The following is an 18,864-nucleotide window of genomic DNA, read 5'->3' as shown; positions in this document are numbered from 1 at the left end:
GCAGCCCCCTATGTGCCCCCCAAATCTGCTCTGGGGTAGAAGGGAAAGAGGAACTCCTGTTGCTCATGCAATGTTGGATGTAGCCCTGTCCTCATGCTAGCATCAGTGGAGTGGTGTCCACGTTGGAGGAGCAGATACCACACCATTCCTGGTTTCAGTTACAAAGTACTTTGTGACCTTCTCATTTCTTGTCATGGCAGAAAGGAAGCTGTAGATAACCATCATTATCATCAGACCCTTGAAGCTGAGGTTGCTGTTGTTTTTGAAAGATGTTTTCCCACTTTAATGTAGGGTTGTTTTTTTAACTGAAATACAGACTTTTCATTAGGGAATGGGAGATGTCAGTTTTACTCATCTCGATCAATAAAATGTCGATCAATAAAATAATGTTTGATGCAAATCAGCTCTTCAACATACTGAAAATACTAAACCAGTTTCTCTGGAATTGAAATGCGATTGCTTTTCAGCACCATTTTGGAGTTTCATGTGGAAAGCTAAAACTATGAGCTCTGGGTTTTCTGAACAGTTATAGCCAGCAGAGTCTGATGACTGTACACTTTACTTTGGGAATCACTATGATTCCCAAATCTGCTCCCCTTGGGGGTGAAATTTACATAGTTATTACAATTTCAGCTTTTATCTAGAAAGATCATTAAAGTGCCAGTATTGGGAATTTTAGTTCACATATAAGACATTAATGTTGACATTTAAAGACACTAGAGGCAGGCTTTGCAGCACACAAATCAGTAGCTATCATTATGTCAACATGCAAAGGTCTAATGAGTTCACAGACACAGTTTGGGGCGCAATCCAAAGGAGAATAATATGAGCTGGAAGGAGTACAAAGGCCATCAATAAAGAAAAGACATTATCAAGAGATTAGAGAGACAGGAATTCTGGGAAGCAGGTTGGTAGTCATCAAAAATTAGTGAGAGTAAGAGTGGAAATTAGAAAGATGTTAGATACATGGGAGTTTCTAAGAGATGGGCTCCAGAGATAGAATTCACTCGATGGAATTTGCAAAGTAAGAGCGGGCAAGCAAGAAAGTAGCAGGCTATGATAGAAAATAAAAGAAAGAGATAATAACATTTTGGAAATGGACTATCAAAGCAAAAGCACCTTTAAATCATAATGCTGAAAGACCCTAATATTGTGTCCTTGGTCAACGTATGCCACATATACATACACATATGGTCCCAGGGCATCGTCTGAAGGCACATGAGGCAGCCACCTTGCTGAAGTTACTTTGTGGTAGCAAGTTCTATAGTTTAGCAACGTGCTGTATGAAGAAGTACTCCCTTTACCTGTCCAGGATGTGCTCACTCTGCTACCTTGGGAGCTAGTGGTATTGGAAGGGAAATAACCACATCATCCACCCATCCTATGTTGCCCCACGTGTTTGAAACACTACCACAATAACAGAGGACCCAAACACCACCCTGTAGAGATAACATAAAGATCAGCTTTTTGTGTGGGAGCATCATCAAACTGACACAGAAACACAGTAAATTAGTTGCCCTGATCCTTAGTTACTTTGTGGGAATGCCCTAAGAGTAACTGCAGCCAAATTTTAGAAACTCTTGGGCTGATTCTCAAGCAACCCTGGACAGTGACTCTAAGGAGCTGAAGCTGTCACTGAGGGGGAAATCCTGACACAAGCTAGGCAAATGGATGAAAGGGCCTAGGTAACTTCATCAGCTCATTTGGCCTTGAAATGTTGTTATAATAACACTTCTGAATCTTTTTTATCTGAACCAGGGCAACCAGTGTCTTGGAACCACAGTAGAATGGATAAGGATGAGCAAACTGGATAAATCCATGCAAAGGACGAATCTGTCCAAAAAGAAGTAAGGCTAGCTGGGTATCCCAGTTTCCTAGGACAGGGAGATGGGCTTGTCATGGATGTTTGTTGTCAACCCTTCATCAACCAAGTTCAAAGCCTGGAGATACTCCTAGACTCTACTTTGTCTTTACAAATGCAGGATCCAGGAATGGCCTGGAGTATACTTTTCCATCTTCAGTTTCTACATTAGCTAAAACACTTTCTGGACAATGAGGGTCTGGCAACCATCATTGCTGCCTTTGTGAACTCACAAATTCTGCATGCGCCTGGGCTGAAAATTATTTGGAAATTGCAGCTAGTGGAAAATATATCTCCTTATGGGGATAAGGCAATATGAACATATCATATGCTCCAACTATATTTATTAGGAACACAGTCCCTCGTTTCTGTTAAAATGCTGTCCCTATTTTGTCCCCATTTGCCAAATTGCACTAGATTTCAGCACACTCCAAGGTCTCTTGTTAAATCTCAGAAGAGGACATGTACATCTTGAGTCTAGTGTACCCAAATGAATGCCCATAGCCATAAAATAGCAATATACCCTTTCCCTTTCATGCCACTGTCTATTTTCATAGCAAATGTTACTGAACGTGTGAGTCTTTAATAAGTACAACGAGATACATGGTGAGATTAATATCCTCTTAAACATTTTGAGGTGATGGTGGTGGTGGTGTGTGTGTGTGTGTGTTTAAAGTAAACTGCTATGGTCAGTTTAACACATCAGTTGGAAAGGGCCTTCAGGCAATGTGTAATGGGCAGAGAGGAAGTGCTTTGATGTGAAAACAGGCATGTTATAAGTACGCAAGAGAACTGCTGTTTTCATTTGTGGATTTTTGGAGGGTATGACTTATGAGACCAGTTTTGTTTTAAATGCACTGCTGCTTATTTGCGTCTGAGCCCAATCAGTGGCACTGGTTGTAACATCTATAGCTGGCCTTGCATATCACCCTATATATCCCCCATCACCTTCCTTAAGAAGAGGTCCTGCCTCAAGTGTCACCAGTTAGGGGCTTTTGGTTAGGGCACTGGAACAGAGCTTTACATTGGGGGTACCTTTATTGTGATAGACCCTTCCCAAGCCAATCACTGCTTAGTTTTCTTTTTCAAAAACCTTTTTACGATTTAATTACAATGTGGCAGTGATTTGGACTGTAATGCAGTACAATTCTCTGCACTTCGTAGTACATGATATAGTTGTTATGTAATTTGATTAGAGGTTTCCCCTTTTTAAATAATTTAGAGTGCAATCCTATGCATAGACAGAAACAAGTGCTACAACACCCAGCATTCCCTAGCCAGCCATGCTGGCTGGGGAATGCTGGGAGTTGTAGGACTTTTTTTTCTTTCTGAACATGCATAGGAATACACCCTTAGAATATCTTAAATTTTGTGAGTTGCTTTGATACATTAAAAGGCAGGATAAAATATTTAAATAAATAAAGTGTTTTCTTTTAGATGACAATGATGATAGTAAAATTGAAGTGAAATGTGGTTATTTAATCATAATACTCATGCAACCCTAACCTGTTCAGAAGTTCCACTGAGATCAAGGGTTCTTACTCCCAAGTGTGCATGGAACTGTAGCTATAAAATACCTAAACTATACTAAGCATTCTCATCGAGCTGGTCATATCTTTATCTGGTGGTTTGCGCTGGACAGGAAGAAAATTATTGGGATGGGGAAAGGCTTTGGATGATTATGGAAGTTTAGTATGAGTAGACTGCCAGGATGGGGCCCTTATAGGAATGTTCTGCCCTTGGAGGATGGATGCAGTTGGTATTCTGATGGTTCTAGGATATTTTTCTTCTGATAGCATTGCCTATTCAGCTGACTGTCTGGTTGGTCTCTGTAATCAGGAGATGACCAGGATGATTGACATTACCATGCCTAGACACCTTCTCCTCCTGGACAGAGATGAAGAGCTCCTTCTTTTACAGAGAACCTGGGGACAATGAAATGGTTGGGGTGATGGCTAGAGCAATGGTGGAGGAAACCCATGATCAATCCAACCCACACAGGTTGGAACTCATTTTAGAGATTACTATGGATTCCTTGCACTCTTTGCCTATATGAGGTGATGTCCAGAGGAGCTGTTCAGAGTAGCCTCTTATGACCTATTAGAGCCCTTGGTGGCCTGCTATGAGCAATTTGCAGTGCACTTTACACTTGCAACTCCATTCTGAGTTACACTCCACAGTTAGAGAAGTAACTCAGAATATGCCTGTAGTTCCCGCTTGTCCTATGTTGTGGATACTTTTCAGTTTGGGCAACCTGAGGATGTGGACTGGATTCTTGGAGAGATGAGACCAACCACTTGTGCTCTTGACCCTTGCCCTCCCTGGCTGATTAAAGCTACCAGAGAGGAGAAGCTGGCATCTTGGGCAGTGACAAGATGTAAAGGCTTCTTTCAAGGAGGCATGCTCCCCATGACTCTGAATGAAGCTGTTGTGAGACCCGTCTTTAAAAAAAAAAAAAAATCTCATTGGTTTGTGCCGACCTACATAACTATTGCCTGTCTCCAATTTGCCATTCCTGGGCAAGGTAACAGATCCTATAATGGCATCTCAGCTTCAGATATTCCTGGAGAATATTGATTATCTGGCTTCCAGCCTAGACTTGGAATTAGATGACCTATGCTGGAAGATTGACAGGGATAGTGCAACCTTGTTAAGTCTAGACCTCTCAACTGCCATCAACTATGGTATCATTCTGGACCACCACTTGGGACTGGGAGTATGAGGTACTATATTTTGGTGGCTCTGGCCTTTCCTAGAAAGGAGCGTTGAGAACATGTCTCTGTGAGACTATTTCATCACCTAGTGTTTGTTGTGGGGGGGCACTACAGGGTTCCATCTTGTCTCTCATGCTGTCCAACAAATATATAAAATTTCTGGGTAACATTGTCCAGAGATTTGGAAATGTTGTCAGTATGCTGATGACACTAAGTTCTATCCGTCATTTTCTTCTGCTCTCAGGGAGAAAGAAGAGATCCTGAACTTGGTCTGAGGTTAGAGGTGGATTGGGTAAACAACCTGAAGTTTAAACCAGACAAGATGGAAGGACTGTTGCTTGAGGTTCCACTGATCTGGGTACAGGGCAAAGAATCAGCCTGTTTTTACTGGAGTCACACTCACCCAAAGAATCAGATTCACACATCAGGAATGCTGCTGGATCCAGCTTGTCAGCAGCTTTGTTTGGTATGCCAGTTAAGTCCCTTCTTGGGGAAATTGGACCTCATCATGGTCATTCATATCCTCACCATGTCCAGATTGAATTATTGGAACATGCTGTACATAGCATTGTCTTTGCAAAGCATTCAGAAACTTGGTGCAGACTGCAGCAGTCAGACTATTGCGTGGAGTAAAGCATTCTTTAGTGTTGTTTCAGCAAGTTGCCAAGTTATTTCCAGGCCCAGTTCAAATTGGTAGTCTTATACTTCAAAACTCTAATCAGTCTAGGACCAGGATATCTTAAGGACCCCCTTTTTCCTCATGAACCTGTTCACTTTGTTGAACTACTGAGGCCCAAGTCCTCCTGCTGTCTGAAGTACAGCAGGCGGGAACACAAGACAGGACCTTTTTGATGCACTGCCTAGGTTGTTGAATGCCCTCTCCAAAGAGGAGGTGTGCATGTCTACCTTGCTTTTTGAAGAGTGGCCAAAACTGTGCTATTGTAAACTCTCAGTAGGGATGGTTGAGAATTTAATTTCAGTCTGATCTTGATGCCAAAATACCCGAAGTCCTCCATACTCAAGACAAAAAGAATGTGAGATTTTAACAAGTTGAATGTGAGAGAAACTGAAACAGACAGCTTTGTCCATCCATGCCCAGCGTTTTGAGTGGGTTTGCTCTTAGAAGTCTGGCTTTGAAACCCCCTGTATTCAACCACTTTAGGGCAGAATTAGGCTGGCCACCTCTTTTTTCTGACAGGCTGCACATCTTTAACAGCTATGTGACAGGCAGGTACATCATGGTTCTCTCTATGCTAAGAATAGCTGTACGTATTGAAGTTCACTGGTGCAGATGGGTGAGAATTTCATTTCATTTTTGATAAGAATTTGCCTAAATTTTCAAATATTGGGGATGGGAAAGAACTTGAGATTTTAAAAGTTTGGATGTGGGCAAAAGCATAACTGACAGATTCACCCAACCCTAATTTTCAGCTACTGGGACTGGTCCTTTTATTGACTAGAGCTTTTGCTATTGGGCAGTATAGAAATAATAAAGATGATGATGTTTCTGTTGTTGTTTGTTGTCATTCTAATAAATTAAATACATAATGGGATGGAGCCACATACAATTATGGACATTAAACAGGTCATCCCTTCTAAGCACTTCAGAGTCGGAAACAAAAGTTACAAAAGTGAGTTTTAAAGTAAAGATCAAGAGCTGACATTTGGAATCCTCATGCAGTATGCCCTTTTGTATCTATATGATCTATATATAATTTAATCTATTTAAAGAAATTTCATACGCTATCCATCTCACTTCAAAAGGTTAAACCAAATGTAACCTTATAGGCAACCACAGTACAACCACAGCAGCTATAGAGATTAATATAAAGGGCACAAGAAACTAGAGGCTGGAAATGTCTTAACTGAAAATAATTGTTAGGAGTCATGTGGACATGAACTCTTAAATCAAATAATGGGTTGCTTTGGTAAATGGGTATTAATAGTTTTATGCTCAACACACAGTGAGGTTCCAGGGGCACAGTGCTTACGTGGTTTGGGTTTCCTTTGGAAGGAGGCCACTGGAGGCTTATTGATGTTCTGTAATATTAGTGTTTATTTACAAATATACAGGTTGCATGTAGATGTGGAGGCCCAGCTTAAACGCTCCAGCAGACAGCCAGAGCCCCTGCTCCCATATCAGGTCTCCAGGAGATAGCTAGCCCCCCAAAACACTCTTTGCTTAATTATTGGACTCTGCGATCTCTTTTGGACCTGTGCCTCTTTTGGTCTTTCTTTGTCTAAACTATGTTCAGTTCTTTTCAGACCCAGACATCTTGATCACCTCATTCTTAGCTAGGAGTGGGAGAAAGGCATCCCCTTTTTCCAAGATGGCTGTCCTCTTCTAAAGATGTCTCAAGCTATTTCCTAACCCTTATGGGCCATCTACCTAACAAAGGGCATACTACCTAACAAAGAACAACTTTGCCATTGCTATTAAGGCAGCCTCCAGCAGGACACCTGAATAGATTAACCCTCTCCTTTTCAAACCCCCAGTCTCACAAGGCTGGGTAACTACGCTCTTGCTACTCTGCTAGCCACAAACCTCTGAGAAAAAGTAAAAAGTGGGAAGAAGCATATAAGAACATACAGAACAAAAAGCAATCAAGTCATATATGCTGGGGACAGAACTAGAAGTTGTGAGGAAAATGGGGCTCCCCTGTAACTCTAATGTGTAGGCAAGGAACACTTGCAAGGCAGGGTGGTTAGTCAGCGGGAGGGGGCTGCTTAATATTTCCCTGCTTTGATCTTCATCAGTTCTCCCTTGCAAATGCCATCAGACTGTTCTTTGTTATTTTCACCCCCAACTCGAGTAAGCTAACCTGGGGGGGGGGGGGGAATAGGGGAAGCATCTACAGGGGAAGAAGGTCCAGGAAGAGCAGGCCCACCTATCCTTCCCATAAATCTCCCCACCATCACTACTTTCCCACTATAACTGCAAACATGGGTTTGGGAACATGAGTTTGCCAAAGTAATTTCTACTTCTGCCCTCAGGTCAATGGTAATTTTGTACATCTCAGGACAGAAATGGATTCAAGCTAATCTAGTAAGGTAACCTAAGTTTGCAAAGACATAAGTCATACTGGTATACTTGTCAGAGAGCCAATGATTGGCTGCAGCTCTCTGCAAAGTGCACACAGTTGCATAAAGTGCGAAATGGGCCTTAAACATGCTTGTCCGTAAGAACGTTTGATTGATTAGTTCTGTACTGTAATCCAACCAAAACAAAGACTCACTGTACATACACAATATATTTACTTAACTCAACATATAACAAAGGGTGAATACAAAATTTTATCAACACGTGAGAATGCACATAGAGAACTATATTTCAAACTCCAATCACAACTACAGAGTACCAGTAAAAATCCGTTTCAACAATGTTGAGTCTTTAGAATTCCATTTGGACAATGTTGAGTCTTTATCAAGTCACTATGGAAAAGAAATTCAATGTCCTTGGGGGGAAATCTTTTCTTTTTATTGTTCTGATTGTGGTTGTCAGGTTGAGATCTTCTTGTTCTTTTGGTGATAACAACAAAATCCTCCAGTTGCCCTTCAAGAGAACATCAAATGCCTTTTTATGCCAAACAGGTTGTCTAAAAATCCTCTCCTCTTTCCACAACCCAAAGTCAGACAAATTGGATTGTGGATTAGTTCTGTAGTATGCCAGAGGTTCAAGGCAAGATTCAGAAATGGCCCAAGACATTTTGGTGCCTGAAGCAGAAAATCCAAATGCTACTTTATCCCTCCCTGGTGGTGGTGGTGGTGGTGGTGGTGGTGAAGAAGAAGAAGAAGAAGAAGAAGAAGAAGAAGAAGAAGAAGAAGAAGAAGAAGAAGAAGCAGCAGCAGCAGCAGCAGCAGCTAAATAATTGCCAGTTTGCTGCTTTTTAAATAAAAAACCCATATCTGTGACCTAAGCAGGGCCACCTCACCCCAGCTTAATGGTAGGGCCAGCACTGAGAAGATCATGGGCCTGAAGTAAATGAAAGTGCAATGCTATGCATCTTTACTCTGAAGTATGTTCCAGTGAGTTTAATGGGATATACTACCAAGAATGTGTGCATAGCATTGCAGCTCTAGGCCTTTTTGCCACCACCTGACATTAAAAGTTGTATCTGAGTCTCTCACTCCCTATTTGTGCCATGTGTGAGTATTGTTGATATAGGATATAGTACAGAAGAGAAATCAAAACTACCGCCTAGTTAACAATGTTTTTCACACCTGCATTAGAGAACAATTTCAGCACAAACCAATTTCAGATTTGTCTATGAAAATGCCCTCGCTTCAGAATAATCCCACTAAAATCAGTCTTCCTTTTTGGAGGCAAATGGTATCTTCTTCCTTCCTTCGATCCCCTACCCTTGAGCAATCTGCTCAAACCTCCATTTACTCAGAGAGTACTAAGTTCCCCAAGCAATGACTTCCTTGCTTTCCTGAACTACCCTTGTGTGTCATTTCATCATTCAAGGCAGTACTCGGAGCAGCTGCCACTGGAATCTTTCTCCTACATAAATTTATTTCATGTCTTACATGAAATAGGCCCAGGAACAGGGCTAACCTGCCAGCATTTGGCTGGTTTGCAGCTGAATAAGCAAAAGAGTCTTTTGCTTTCTGCCTGTTAGGCCAATTACATTGATTTTCACTGACTGCAGCCATCACTGATTTTCACAAACAAAAAGGGGGGGAAATCAATGCATCTGATTTGCTCAGGTAGCTGCTGTCTGCAGAGATTCAATCCTCTTTTCTTTTTCAAATCCTTCCGTTTTCTTTGCCTGCATCTTTCTTCCCTGACTTCAGACTTGTGTGACTGGTTAGTTATGCATAAGGCCAATCCCATTATTAGCTGTCTTCAGCTATTCAACAGTTTCCTAAAGACATCGTACCTTGGGGAGAAAGAAATGGGTAATTAACCAGAACATGTGAAGGTGACTTCTCGAAACCCAGCCCTCCTCACAAAGAGCAGAGAATAACATTTTATTCATGCCTCTTAGGGGCCTACTTTCAAGTTCAAATAGAGGTGAGGAGCCAGAGGTTATGTGGCACTGTTAGCACTGCGAAAGGGCCTAGGGTGAAAGCACTGCGAAAGGGCCTAGGTTGAAATGTGGACTTTATCAAGCAGACGAATCCTGAATTTCTGTCAAAAATACTAACTATATGTAAAAGTAATATTAAGATATTTGCAAACTGAGTTTCAACATACATTTCATATGTGACTCCGTGCAGTGCCTTGCGTACTAATGGAAATCCACTCTATGTACATATATTGAACAATCTTGGCTCTGTTAAAAGGCTATTATGGTTTCAGAGCGTATGCTTGTGCCTGGCCCATGAGAGGCATGGGTGGCACTTAACGACTACAATTGGAGCATCATAAGTGAAAAACATATCCTTTTCTAGTTTCCGCAGCTTCTCTAGCCACTGCACACCTGCGCACATAATGGCTATATAGCTCGCACAGTCAGGGACTAAGGAAGTCTCCAGAGAAAGCTTCACAAGAGCTGGGAGGGGGTTGCTGTGCTGAGTCTGGAAGTAAAAGCTTCCACACGTGACCCACCTACAGGCAACAGCTGTGGGTACCAAGGTGAGGCTGGAGGCCATTAGCCTATCTAGTGTATAGTCAGTGCCAGCAATAAGTATAGGTTGGGTTCACAACACCCACATCATCTTCCACAGGTGCCACATTTCTTTGAGAATCTTCCTATATTTTCTTCCTTTGGATAACTTCAACATGAAGCCTTGAACATAGGCATTCTTACCCGAACTCAGAGATGACTGCCTATCCAATGAAGCCCAGGAAAAGTGCAGAGGGGATCGTCCCCTCCATGCTTCAGCCACCCTGCATTTTCACCTAGACAGCCAATTTCAGCTGTCTAGCTGCAGGAAGGCAGAGCGGAGGAAGCAGCTACCGGTACGACACAGTACGACACGTACTGGCATTTCCGCCTTCCCCACCCCAGAACGCCCCCCAAAACGCCCTGTTTTCACAGCTCCATGTTCCTCCTCCAAGCGTGGAGTGCAGGGCCATTCTGAGCTGCCTGCAAGGCAGCACGGGAGGGGTGGAAGGTCAGTTCCCAGAAACCAACGGATCCTACAGCCATCTAGCCGCTGACTAGCAGCCATAGGATTGCCCCCTTACAAAGATTACAAATACATTATACAAAGTGTAAAACCATTTACAGACAAACAAGTAAAGAGACAGCACACATAGAGACGACATACAACTAAAACAATTTCAAACCATCAACAATAAGACAAATCCAGGCCCTGATTAATCTCGTCATCTTCAAAGACAGATCCGTATGAAGCATGTTTCAGTAATCCAGGCTAGAAGTTACCAAGGTATGTATCACGACGGCCAAGTCCCTGATAACAGCTAACTGGTAGGGGCAAGCTTATTCCCCCCCCAAAATCTGGCACACATTCTCCTGCCCACCATTCAACTGCCATCTTGTTCCGTGTTTTCAGTTTATACGCACCTTCCTGAACCAACCTTGAGGAGCCCTTCTGCAGAGCAGTCTCAAGGCCACTTTCATCCTGTGTTTTCACACTTTTCAAGCTGAGGTTAAATATCCCAAAATAGCCAGTGATTCTAAAACCAATGCAAGACCATTGGCTTGCATTAAGAAGTAGGAGATCAGCTGCTTCTGTCTGTGGTTATGTATTAGTTAGGAATGAGCAGACATATAATGGCTTCTGCACACACACCTCCACTTTATTATCAGCTTCTGACTCACTGCTTCAGGTCATCCCAAGTAAGAAAAGCACTAAATATAAACTATAAATCCTAATCCTAACCATTAATTTGGTCAAGGGCAGTGAAATTGGTTTACAACCTGCCATTTCTCAAGCACATCAAAAATGCAAATGAAGGAAGGGACTCTGAGCTTTTATCACCTCTTTTGTTTATCAAAGGCCACCTGCTTCTTTTCTCTGTGAAGCTGAGGAGGAAAGGGACAGATGGCAGAGGGAAGCCATTGGTCAAACAAAGGAAACCAAAGCTGTCCGCAATTGTCCTGGGACAGGGTCTGGCTTGGCCTGTCCTGGAGTTACACAGGGGAGCTGTAAGACATGAGGTTACGAAGCAAAAGTCATTCCCCATAGTGCTAGTGAGACACGTTCTAATTAAATTACAGGGCAGGCCCATAAAGTGTGTAGCACTGTCTGGTTTTGCAGCTGGATGGAAGACCCCTATGAACCAGAGGTCTCTCTAATAGTGATATCACCATTTTTCATTCTCTCTCTCTCTCTCTCTCTCTCACACACACACACACACACAGAGAGACAGGGAGACAGAGAGAGAGAGAAACACACACAGGCTGCACTTCTGCATAGGAAAAGAGATTCCGGGTTTGATTTGTCATTCGTGATAGGAAAGAGATTTTTGTTCCCAAAACGATTTCACTGTTGGGCACTCTGCCATATATGCTTATGTGATCCTCTTTCACCGCACCCCCTCCAGCAAGGTGTGGATATAATTTACAGAAGGTGAGCATTGGATAGGGCATAAATGCCATGTATGTGTCACTTTCAGCACATTTTCCTTTGTCGAAGCTGATATGGATCTATATGGAACAGAGCTCCAGATCTTGTTCCATTTCTCCTCCGGAATCTAAATCTGATTCCCGTGCAAGTTTAGAACTGCGTGGCATCCCAAATTTAGCTTCGATTAACCAATTATATATGCCCGAGACTTGGACTCTAGTAATATTAGTACTGGTGACACAATAGTCTTCACAAATAGTCAAAGACCTTAATGATCCATTAGTTTGGTAAAGTTTTTTACCAAATAAAATGATTTGGTGTTATGGTACCATGAGGCCTCTAAATTCCCTAGTTTATTATCAAGTTGGTTGGTTGTTAAGGGCGTTCCATTAACAAACAGATCTGTTAACCTGTATATTCTCCTGTCTTTCCATTGTGCAAATTAATCAAATTTATCTGGAAAAGAAAAATCTGGATGTGAGAGAATTGAAATGAAAGGTGATGGCTTCAGGGATAATATTTTTATCCATTGGTCCCAAGTTTTCAAGATGCATAATAGAAACAGATTATTAATTTTCTGAGTTTCTTTGGCTCTCCAAGTTAAAAAGGGCAACATATTATAATTTGGACCAATACCATTGACTTCCATAGATATCCATTTTGCTGCATTGTCCTCTCTAACAAATTCTATCATATTTTTAATTTGGCATGAAGCAAAATACATGTCCAACCTTGGGACAGCTAAACATCTTTTTTTAGTATGTGAATACCAAATATTTGCTAGAAATTGTCTTTTTTTTCTTTTTCTTTTTTGGTAACAAAGTTTTCTACAGTCTGTTGCCAGATCTTCATTTTTGATTGTCCTGGATAGAATGGAATTGTTGGGCGGGGGGAATAAGAATCTGGGAAAGTATATATGCCTTGAATGCCGCAATTTTGCCCAGTATTGTTAAGTTATCCATTCACTCATCTTGTTTTTTATCCATTTAATTAATGGATCATAATTTCTGTACAATAACTGTTTCAAATCTTTTGGTAATATAATTCCCAAGTACTTAAGACTAGAAAAACAGAGAGTTAAATAAATTATGTTCTTAATTTTATACTGTTCATTTATAGATATATTTAAGCACATTAATTTTGACTTTGCATAATTTCTTTTTAGGCCAGAATAAGATCCAAAAGAGTCAATAATCTTTTTTATTTGCGGTAACACTGCCATTGGGTTTGTGAGAAATAAGATTATATCATCAGCATACATATTTATTATAAGTTCATGGCCATTAATATTTAATTTGCTTGGATGTGTCTTAATTAATGAAGCTAATGGCTCTAGAGCTATGGCATATAAGTGGGGTGACAACGGGTATCCCCGTCTTGTACCTATATGTAAATCAAATGGATCAGAGTCCAATCCTTTGGTTCTTTCCTGTGCCTTAGCATTTGCGTATAATCTGTCTATTAAATAAACACAATATTCACCATAATTAGCTCTTTTTTTTTTTAGCAATTCAATAAGGTAACGTCTCTCAACCCTATCGAAAGCTTTTAAGGAATCTAACACAACTATTGCTAGTGGAGATTTAGATTAGTTACAATGGTATATTACATTGAGTCCTTCGAATACCATCAGAAATCTGTCTTTCTGGCATGAGCCCAACTTGATCAGTTGAGATATATTTAATAATGAAACTATTTAGTCTACTAGCTAATATTACAGTCAGACAATACATTTCCAGGGTGAGCTGTTATTATATTTTCTGACCATATTTTCTGGACAAAATGATCAATTAAGACATAAAGATTGGATTGGATTCCTCCTTGCTGTGGCTAGATCAGAAATTGCTCAATGATGGAAAAATGTAAATGATCTTACAGAGCATAATTGGCTAAATAGAGTCTGGACAACAGCTTTATTAGAAAAACTGGCAAGTAAATTAAAATATGTAAAAGGAGAAAGACATTTGTACAATTCTGAAGAAACTTGGTTCCCTTTTATCTTATTTATAAATACAGAAAACTCCTTATATAATCCTCCAGAGCATCAGTTGAAGTACTGAAAAGATATATTGACAGATTTGTCATCAAGGAAGTAGTAAACAGGCAGAGGAACTAGAGATCAAATCGCCAACATTCACTGGATCATGAAGAAAGCAAGAGAATTCCAGAAAAACGTCTATCTCTGCTTCATTGACTACTCTCAAGCTTTTGATTGTGTGGATCACAACAAACTGTGGCAAATTCTTAAAGTGATGGGAGTACCAGACCACCTTACCTGTCTCCTGAGAAACCTGTATGAGGGTCAAGAAGCAACAGTAAGAACCAGACATGGAACAACCGATTGGTTCAAAATTGGGAAAGGAGTACGACAAGGCTGCATATTGTCGCCCTGCTTATTTAACTTATATGCAGAGTACATCATGAGAAACGCCGGGTTGGATGAATCATAGGTCAGAATTAAGATTGCCGGGAGAATTATCAACAACCTCAGATACGCAGACGATACCACCCTAATGGCAGAAAGTGAAAAGGATCTCAAGAGCCTCTTGTTGAGGGTGAAAGAGGAGAGTGCAAAAGCTGGTTTGAAACTCAACATTAAAAAAAACTAAGATCATGGCATCTGGCCCCATCACTTCCTGGCATATAGAAGGGGAAGAAATGGAAGCAGTGACAGATTTTATTTTCTTGGGTTCCAAGATCACCGCAGACGGTGACATGAAATTAAAACATGCTTGCTCTTTGGGAGGAAAGCTATGGCAAACCTAAACAGCATAGTAAGAAGCAGAGACATCACCTTGCCAACAAAGGTCCGTCTAATCAAAGCTATGGTTTTCCCAGGAGTAACGTGTGAGAGCTGGACTATAAGGAAGGCTGAGCGCCGAAGAATTGATGCTTTCGAACTGTGGTGCTGGCGAAGACTCTGATGAGTCCCCTGGACTGCAAGGAGGTCAAATCAGTCAATCCTAAAGAAAATCAACCCTGACTGCTCATTGGAAAGACAGATGCTGAAACTGGAGCTCCAATATTTTGGCCACCTAATGCAAAGAGAAAACTCCCTGGAAAAGACCCTGATGCTGGGAAAGATTGAAGGCAAAAGGAGGAGGGGTCAGCAGAGGATGAGATGGCTAGATAGCATCACCAATGCAATGAATATGAACTTGAGCACGCTCTGGGAGAGAGCGCAGGACAGGAAGGCCTGGCGTGCTATGGTCCATGGGGTCACGAAGAGTCGGACACAACTGAACGACTGAACAACAACAACAACAACAACAACAAGTAGTAAACACAAAATTAATAGATTTTATGATTTGATATTTTCATTATATAGCCTAAATGGCAATGATTCCTGATGTAATGATAGAAATCATAGAATCATCAGTTGGAAGGGGCCTACAAGACCATCGAGTCCAACCACCTGCTCAATGCAGGAAGCCTGATTCCCAGGCAGTCTCCCATCCAAGTATTAAACAGAGCTGACCCTGCGTAGCTTCTGAGATCAGACAAGATCAAATGTCTCAGTGTGTAGGGCTTTAGTGCTTAATCTATTATGTAATGTTGTAACAGATAGAAGATTCCTGTGTATATGTTAGGGGGGTTGTGGTTTTGTTCTCCTCCTTTATCTTTTCTTTTTTCCCTTTTTCTGGTTTGTTTGTTTTGTGTTTGTTTTTTGGTTATTATGGGTGTTTATTGTAAGTAATTTGTATCACTGAAATAAAAATTTAAAAAAATTAAAAAGAAAGAAAAGAGTTTCATGGTATGAAGGGTGAAACCAACAAACACATTGGCCTAGCCTAGGCCAGGATCTGAGCATTTATGAACACACAAGAAGTTATTATTTATGACATTTGTGTCCCACTCCTCCTTCTCCTCCTCCAAAAAGCTCAGGACAAGGAATATGGGGTTATAGCAATAAGACTTAGTATTTCTTGCCATATTTGGGCATTCCAAGAACTGTGCATATGTGAGTGTAGTAATCATTATAACAGCTATGTAAAGGAAGTTTCTGGAATGTTTTCAAAGGCAGCCCCACATATAATGCATTGCAGTAATCCAGATTATTCACACAGGGTTAAACCAGACACATAGATGATATACGACGTTGCACTCTCTCCCTCTCAACTTTGGTTCCTCCATTATCCTGTTTCAGGCAGGGGCTGCAAGAAGAACAGGGAAAAGAAGTGAGAGGTCAGGCAAGAAGGGGGACCATAGACAGCTCAAAGTAGAGCTGGGAAACAATCCAGATGGATGCAGACACCCAAAGGGAATGGGTTAGGATACTGCTCCAGCAAAGGCCTGGAGCCAGCTATGGTTTTGTAAAGGCTGTAGGCAGGTCAGGGTTTCTAGATTCATGCTATCAGCACTTGAACAGGCAATGCTCAATTTTTCAGGCAGAGCTGGGGGGTCTTCAGTAGAGTGGGGAGGGTGGGCTCCTGCTCAGCTGAGCACTTGGATGTGCAGTCTTCAGAGTCAAAGGTGGAGGGCAGAGAGATTTCCTCAGGCCATGGAGATGGTTGCAGTCCTGGTCTAGGGCAGTCTCTTCTCGCAGAGGACTTTGGCTGAGCGGTGTCTTCTGGAGTTCATTCTGTAGGTGATTCCTGCACCCCACCCTTCTCCCTCCTCAGGGTCCTCAGAGCCTTCTCTTGGTTGTCTGGCCTATGGGTAAAACGGGATTGATGGTGGACTATCTCATAGGGTTGCTGTGAAACTGAATTGTGGAGTAGTTTGCACCCTTTAAAGAGGCTGTGGAAATGATAAGAATTAAGAAACACGTGGGTTCCTCCTTCCAAGCACTTGTTTTGCGTCCTGCACACATGATCAGCATGCACAAGAGGCAACTCATTCTTGTAACTCTAGCCCAATCTGGAAGAGGGTGATGTTTTGCCTGTCTGTGGGGCTGGAGAAATCCTCATCCTCAGTCAGATACACCACAGCACTCGTCTGTCACAGTATGGTCTGAAAATTGCTGCATGGAGCAGGTGTTGTGGACTGCTGCTGTTTGCCCTCTGATCAACCCCTTGGCTAAAGCGCTGAAAATAAAGGCCGTTCCCTAAGAAGCAGCACCAGCAGGGAAACTCACAGGGTAAGGGCATGATCCTAGTGGTGGTGAAGACCTAGCGTTTCTTTTGGCCTGTTCAGCCTCAGCTGCTTTTTCAGCGCCCTTCTTCTTGCACTTAGCATTGCAGGTTCTAGCCATTTTTGACACTTTCCTTTTGGGCACCCACCAATCACTTTTCTTTCTCCACTGCAGGATTACAGAGTGAATATTTTCTTGCGGCAGCAATGGAATGACCCCCGGCTGTCATACAAAGAGTATCCAGATGATGCCCTTGATTTGGACCCTTCCATGTTGGACTCTATCTGGAAGCCAGATTTGTTCTTTGCTAATGAGAAAGGGGCTCACTTTCATGAGATCACCACAGATAACAAACTCCTGCGCATCTCCAAAAATGGCAACGTCCTGTACAGTATCAGGTGAGCGGGGAGGGATAGAAATCATTCACACATCTCCTGCGTGTAGGTCCTGCATATGATGAGATGTGGAAGCAAGCCTGGAGTTTGTCGGCCTGTATGAATCATGAGCTAGCCAGCATGTTCATTTCTGAAGAAAAAGATGAAGAAACCCATGGGCATTCTGATGTAATGTTCCATTTTAAAGTGCATTGTAAATGGATGGAGTAAAGTAAAGATAATTATTACCTATTACAATACATGGGTATCGTGATCTAACTAGAGTGTCTTTTTATAAAGAGAGAAAGAAAAATGCATGCCTCTTTCCCTTCTTAATCAAAAACAATTCCATCCCCTCCTCAGGGAAGCACTTTGGCTTCAGTGTGTTGCATTTTCCTATCACCCAAAGTATAATATTTTGTCACAGGGAAATGGAATCTCTGCCCACAGCTTACTAGCACATCCACTGCTACAGTGAGTGCTGCCTGGAATATGTTGCTTAAGTATTGTGTGCACTTGGATAACGCCTGTGACATAATCTGTTAGGAGCAACACAACTCCCCCTAACCATTAGACGCTGAATGTTTCCTCTACTGTACCATTCATGTTGCTCTTTAAAAACATCTGGTTGGCCACTGTGGGAAACAGGCTGTTGGACTAGATAGGTCATTGGTCTGATCCAGCAGGGCTCTTCTGTTCTTAAACATTTAGTGAATAGCAACAAGGCTATCCCCCATTCCCCTACAGCAATGATTTGCCATTTGATGGGTCTTGGCCCTTTAAATTTAGTTCTTGGAAGCCATGTGCTTCCGCTTTCCAGCACTGGAATGTACATCCACCCTGATTTAGGGATGTAGGAGAATCCACCCAGTGGATTCCACAGCAAACCAGCCTTTCCCCTGTCAGGCAGATTCCATGGACCAGTTTTCTAACTTTCCTGAATTTTGTGCAAATTTTGTCATAGAAAAATATGCAAAATTTTAAAAACCCAGCCCAAAATGTGCACATCCCTCATAGGCTAAAGCATGGAAATTGTCAAGGGCTCCTTGGAGGCCTCTCTCAGTCTAATCCAGTAGCCAAGTCCAGACACAGACAAATGGATTCCTTTCAAAGCTTTATTCCTCTTTTACAACTTAACAACTCTACTGTTAGCAACTAGATCTGAGCAGCAGAGTACTTTTGCCCTACGTTTGAACAGTTGGTCCCCGTTTGAAAGGGAATTACTGGCAGACCCCTGAACTTAAGGACTAGGGAGAGTCCCTCCCCTTTTCCCTTGGATCCTCTGGGCGCAGCCGTTGTTTGCGCGCCAACCAGGCACTACGCCTCCTTTCTGCGCCCTCCATTTGGCGCCGCTCTCTG

The 18,864-nt window shown here is 42.0% G+C and overlaps 1 protein-coding gene across 1 annotated transcript in view; it reads left to right on the top strand.

Annotated features, from left to right (window-relative positions):
• Positions 1–18,864, top strand: part of GLRA1 (glycine receptor alpha 1) — a 121,487-nt gene that overhangs the window by 75,187 nt on the left and 27,436 nt on the right. The window contains exon 4 of the mRNA XM_084832435.1: positions 17,306–17,529. Coding sequence (XP_084688561.1) covers positions 17,306–17,529 — 224 coding nt within the window. The remainder of the gene's footprint in view (positions 1–17,305; positions 17,530–18,864) is intronic.

This window comes from Heloderma suspectum, chromosome 2, assembly GCF_057233095.1.
Source record: "Heloderma suspectum isolate Gila_16-S chromosome 2, 16-S_ref, whole genome shotgun sequence".
NCBI lineage: Eukaryota > Metazoa > Chordata > Lepidosauria > Squamata > Helodermatidae > Heloderma > Heloderma suspectum.
This window is presented reverse-complemented; position numbering and strand designations above follow the sequence as displayed.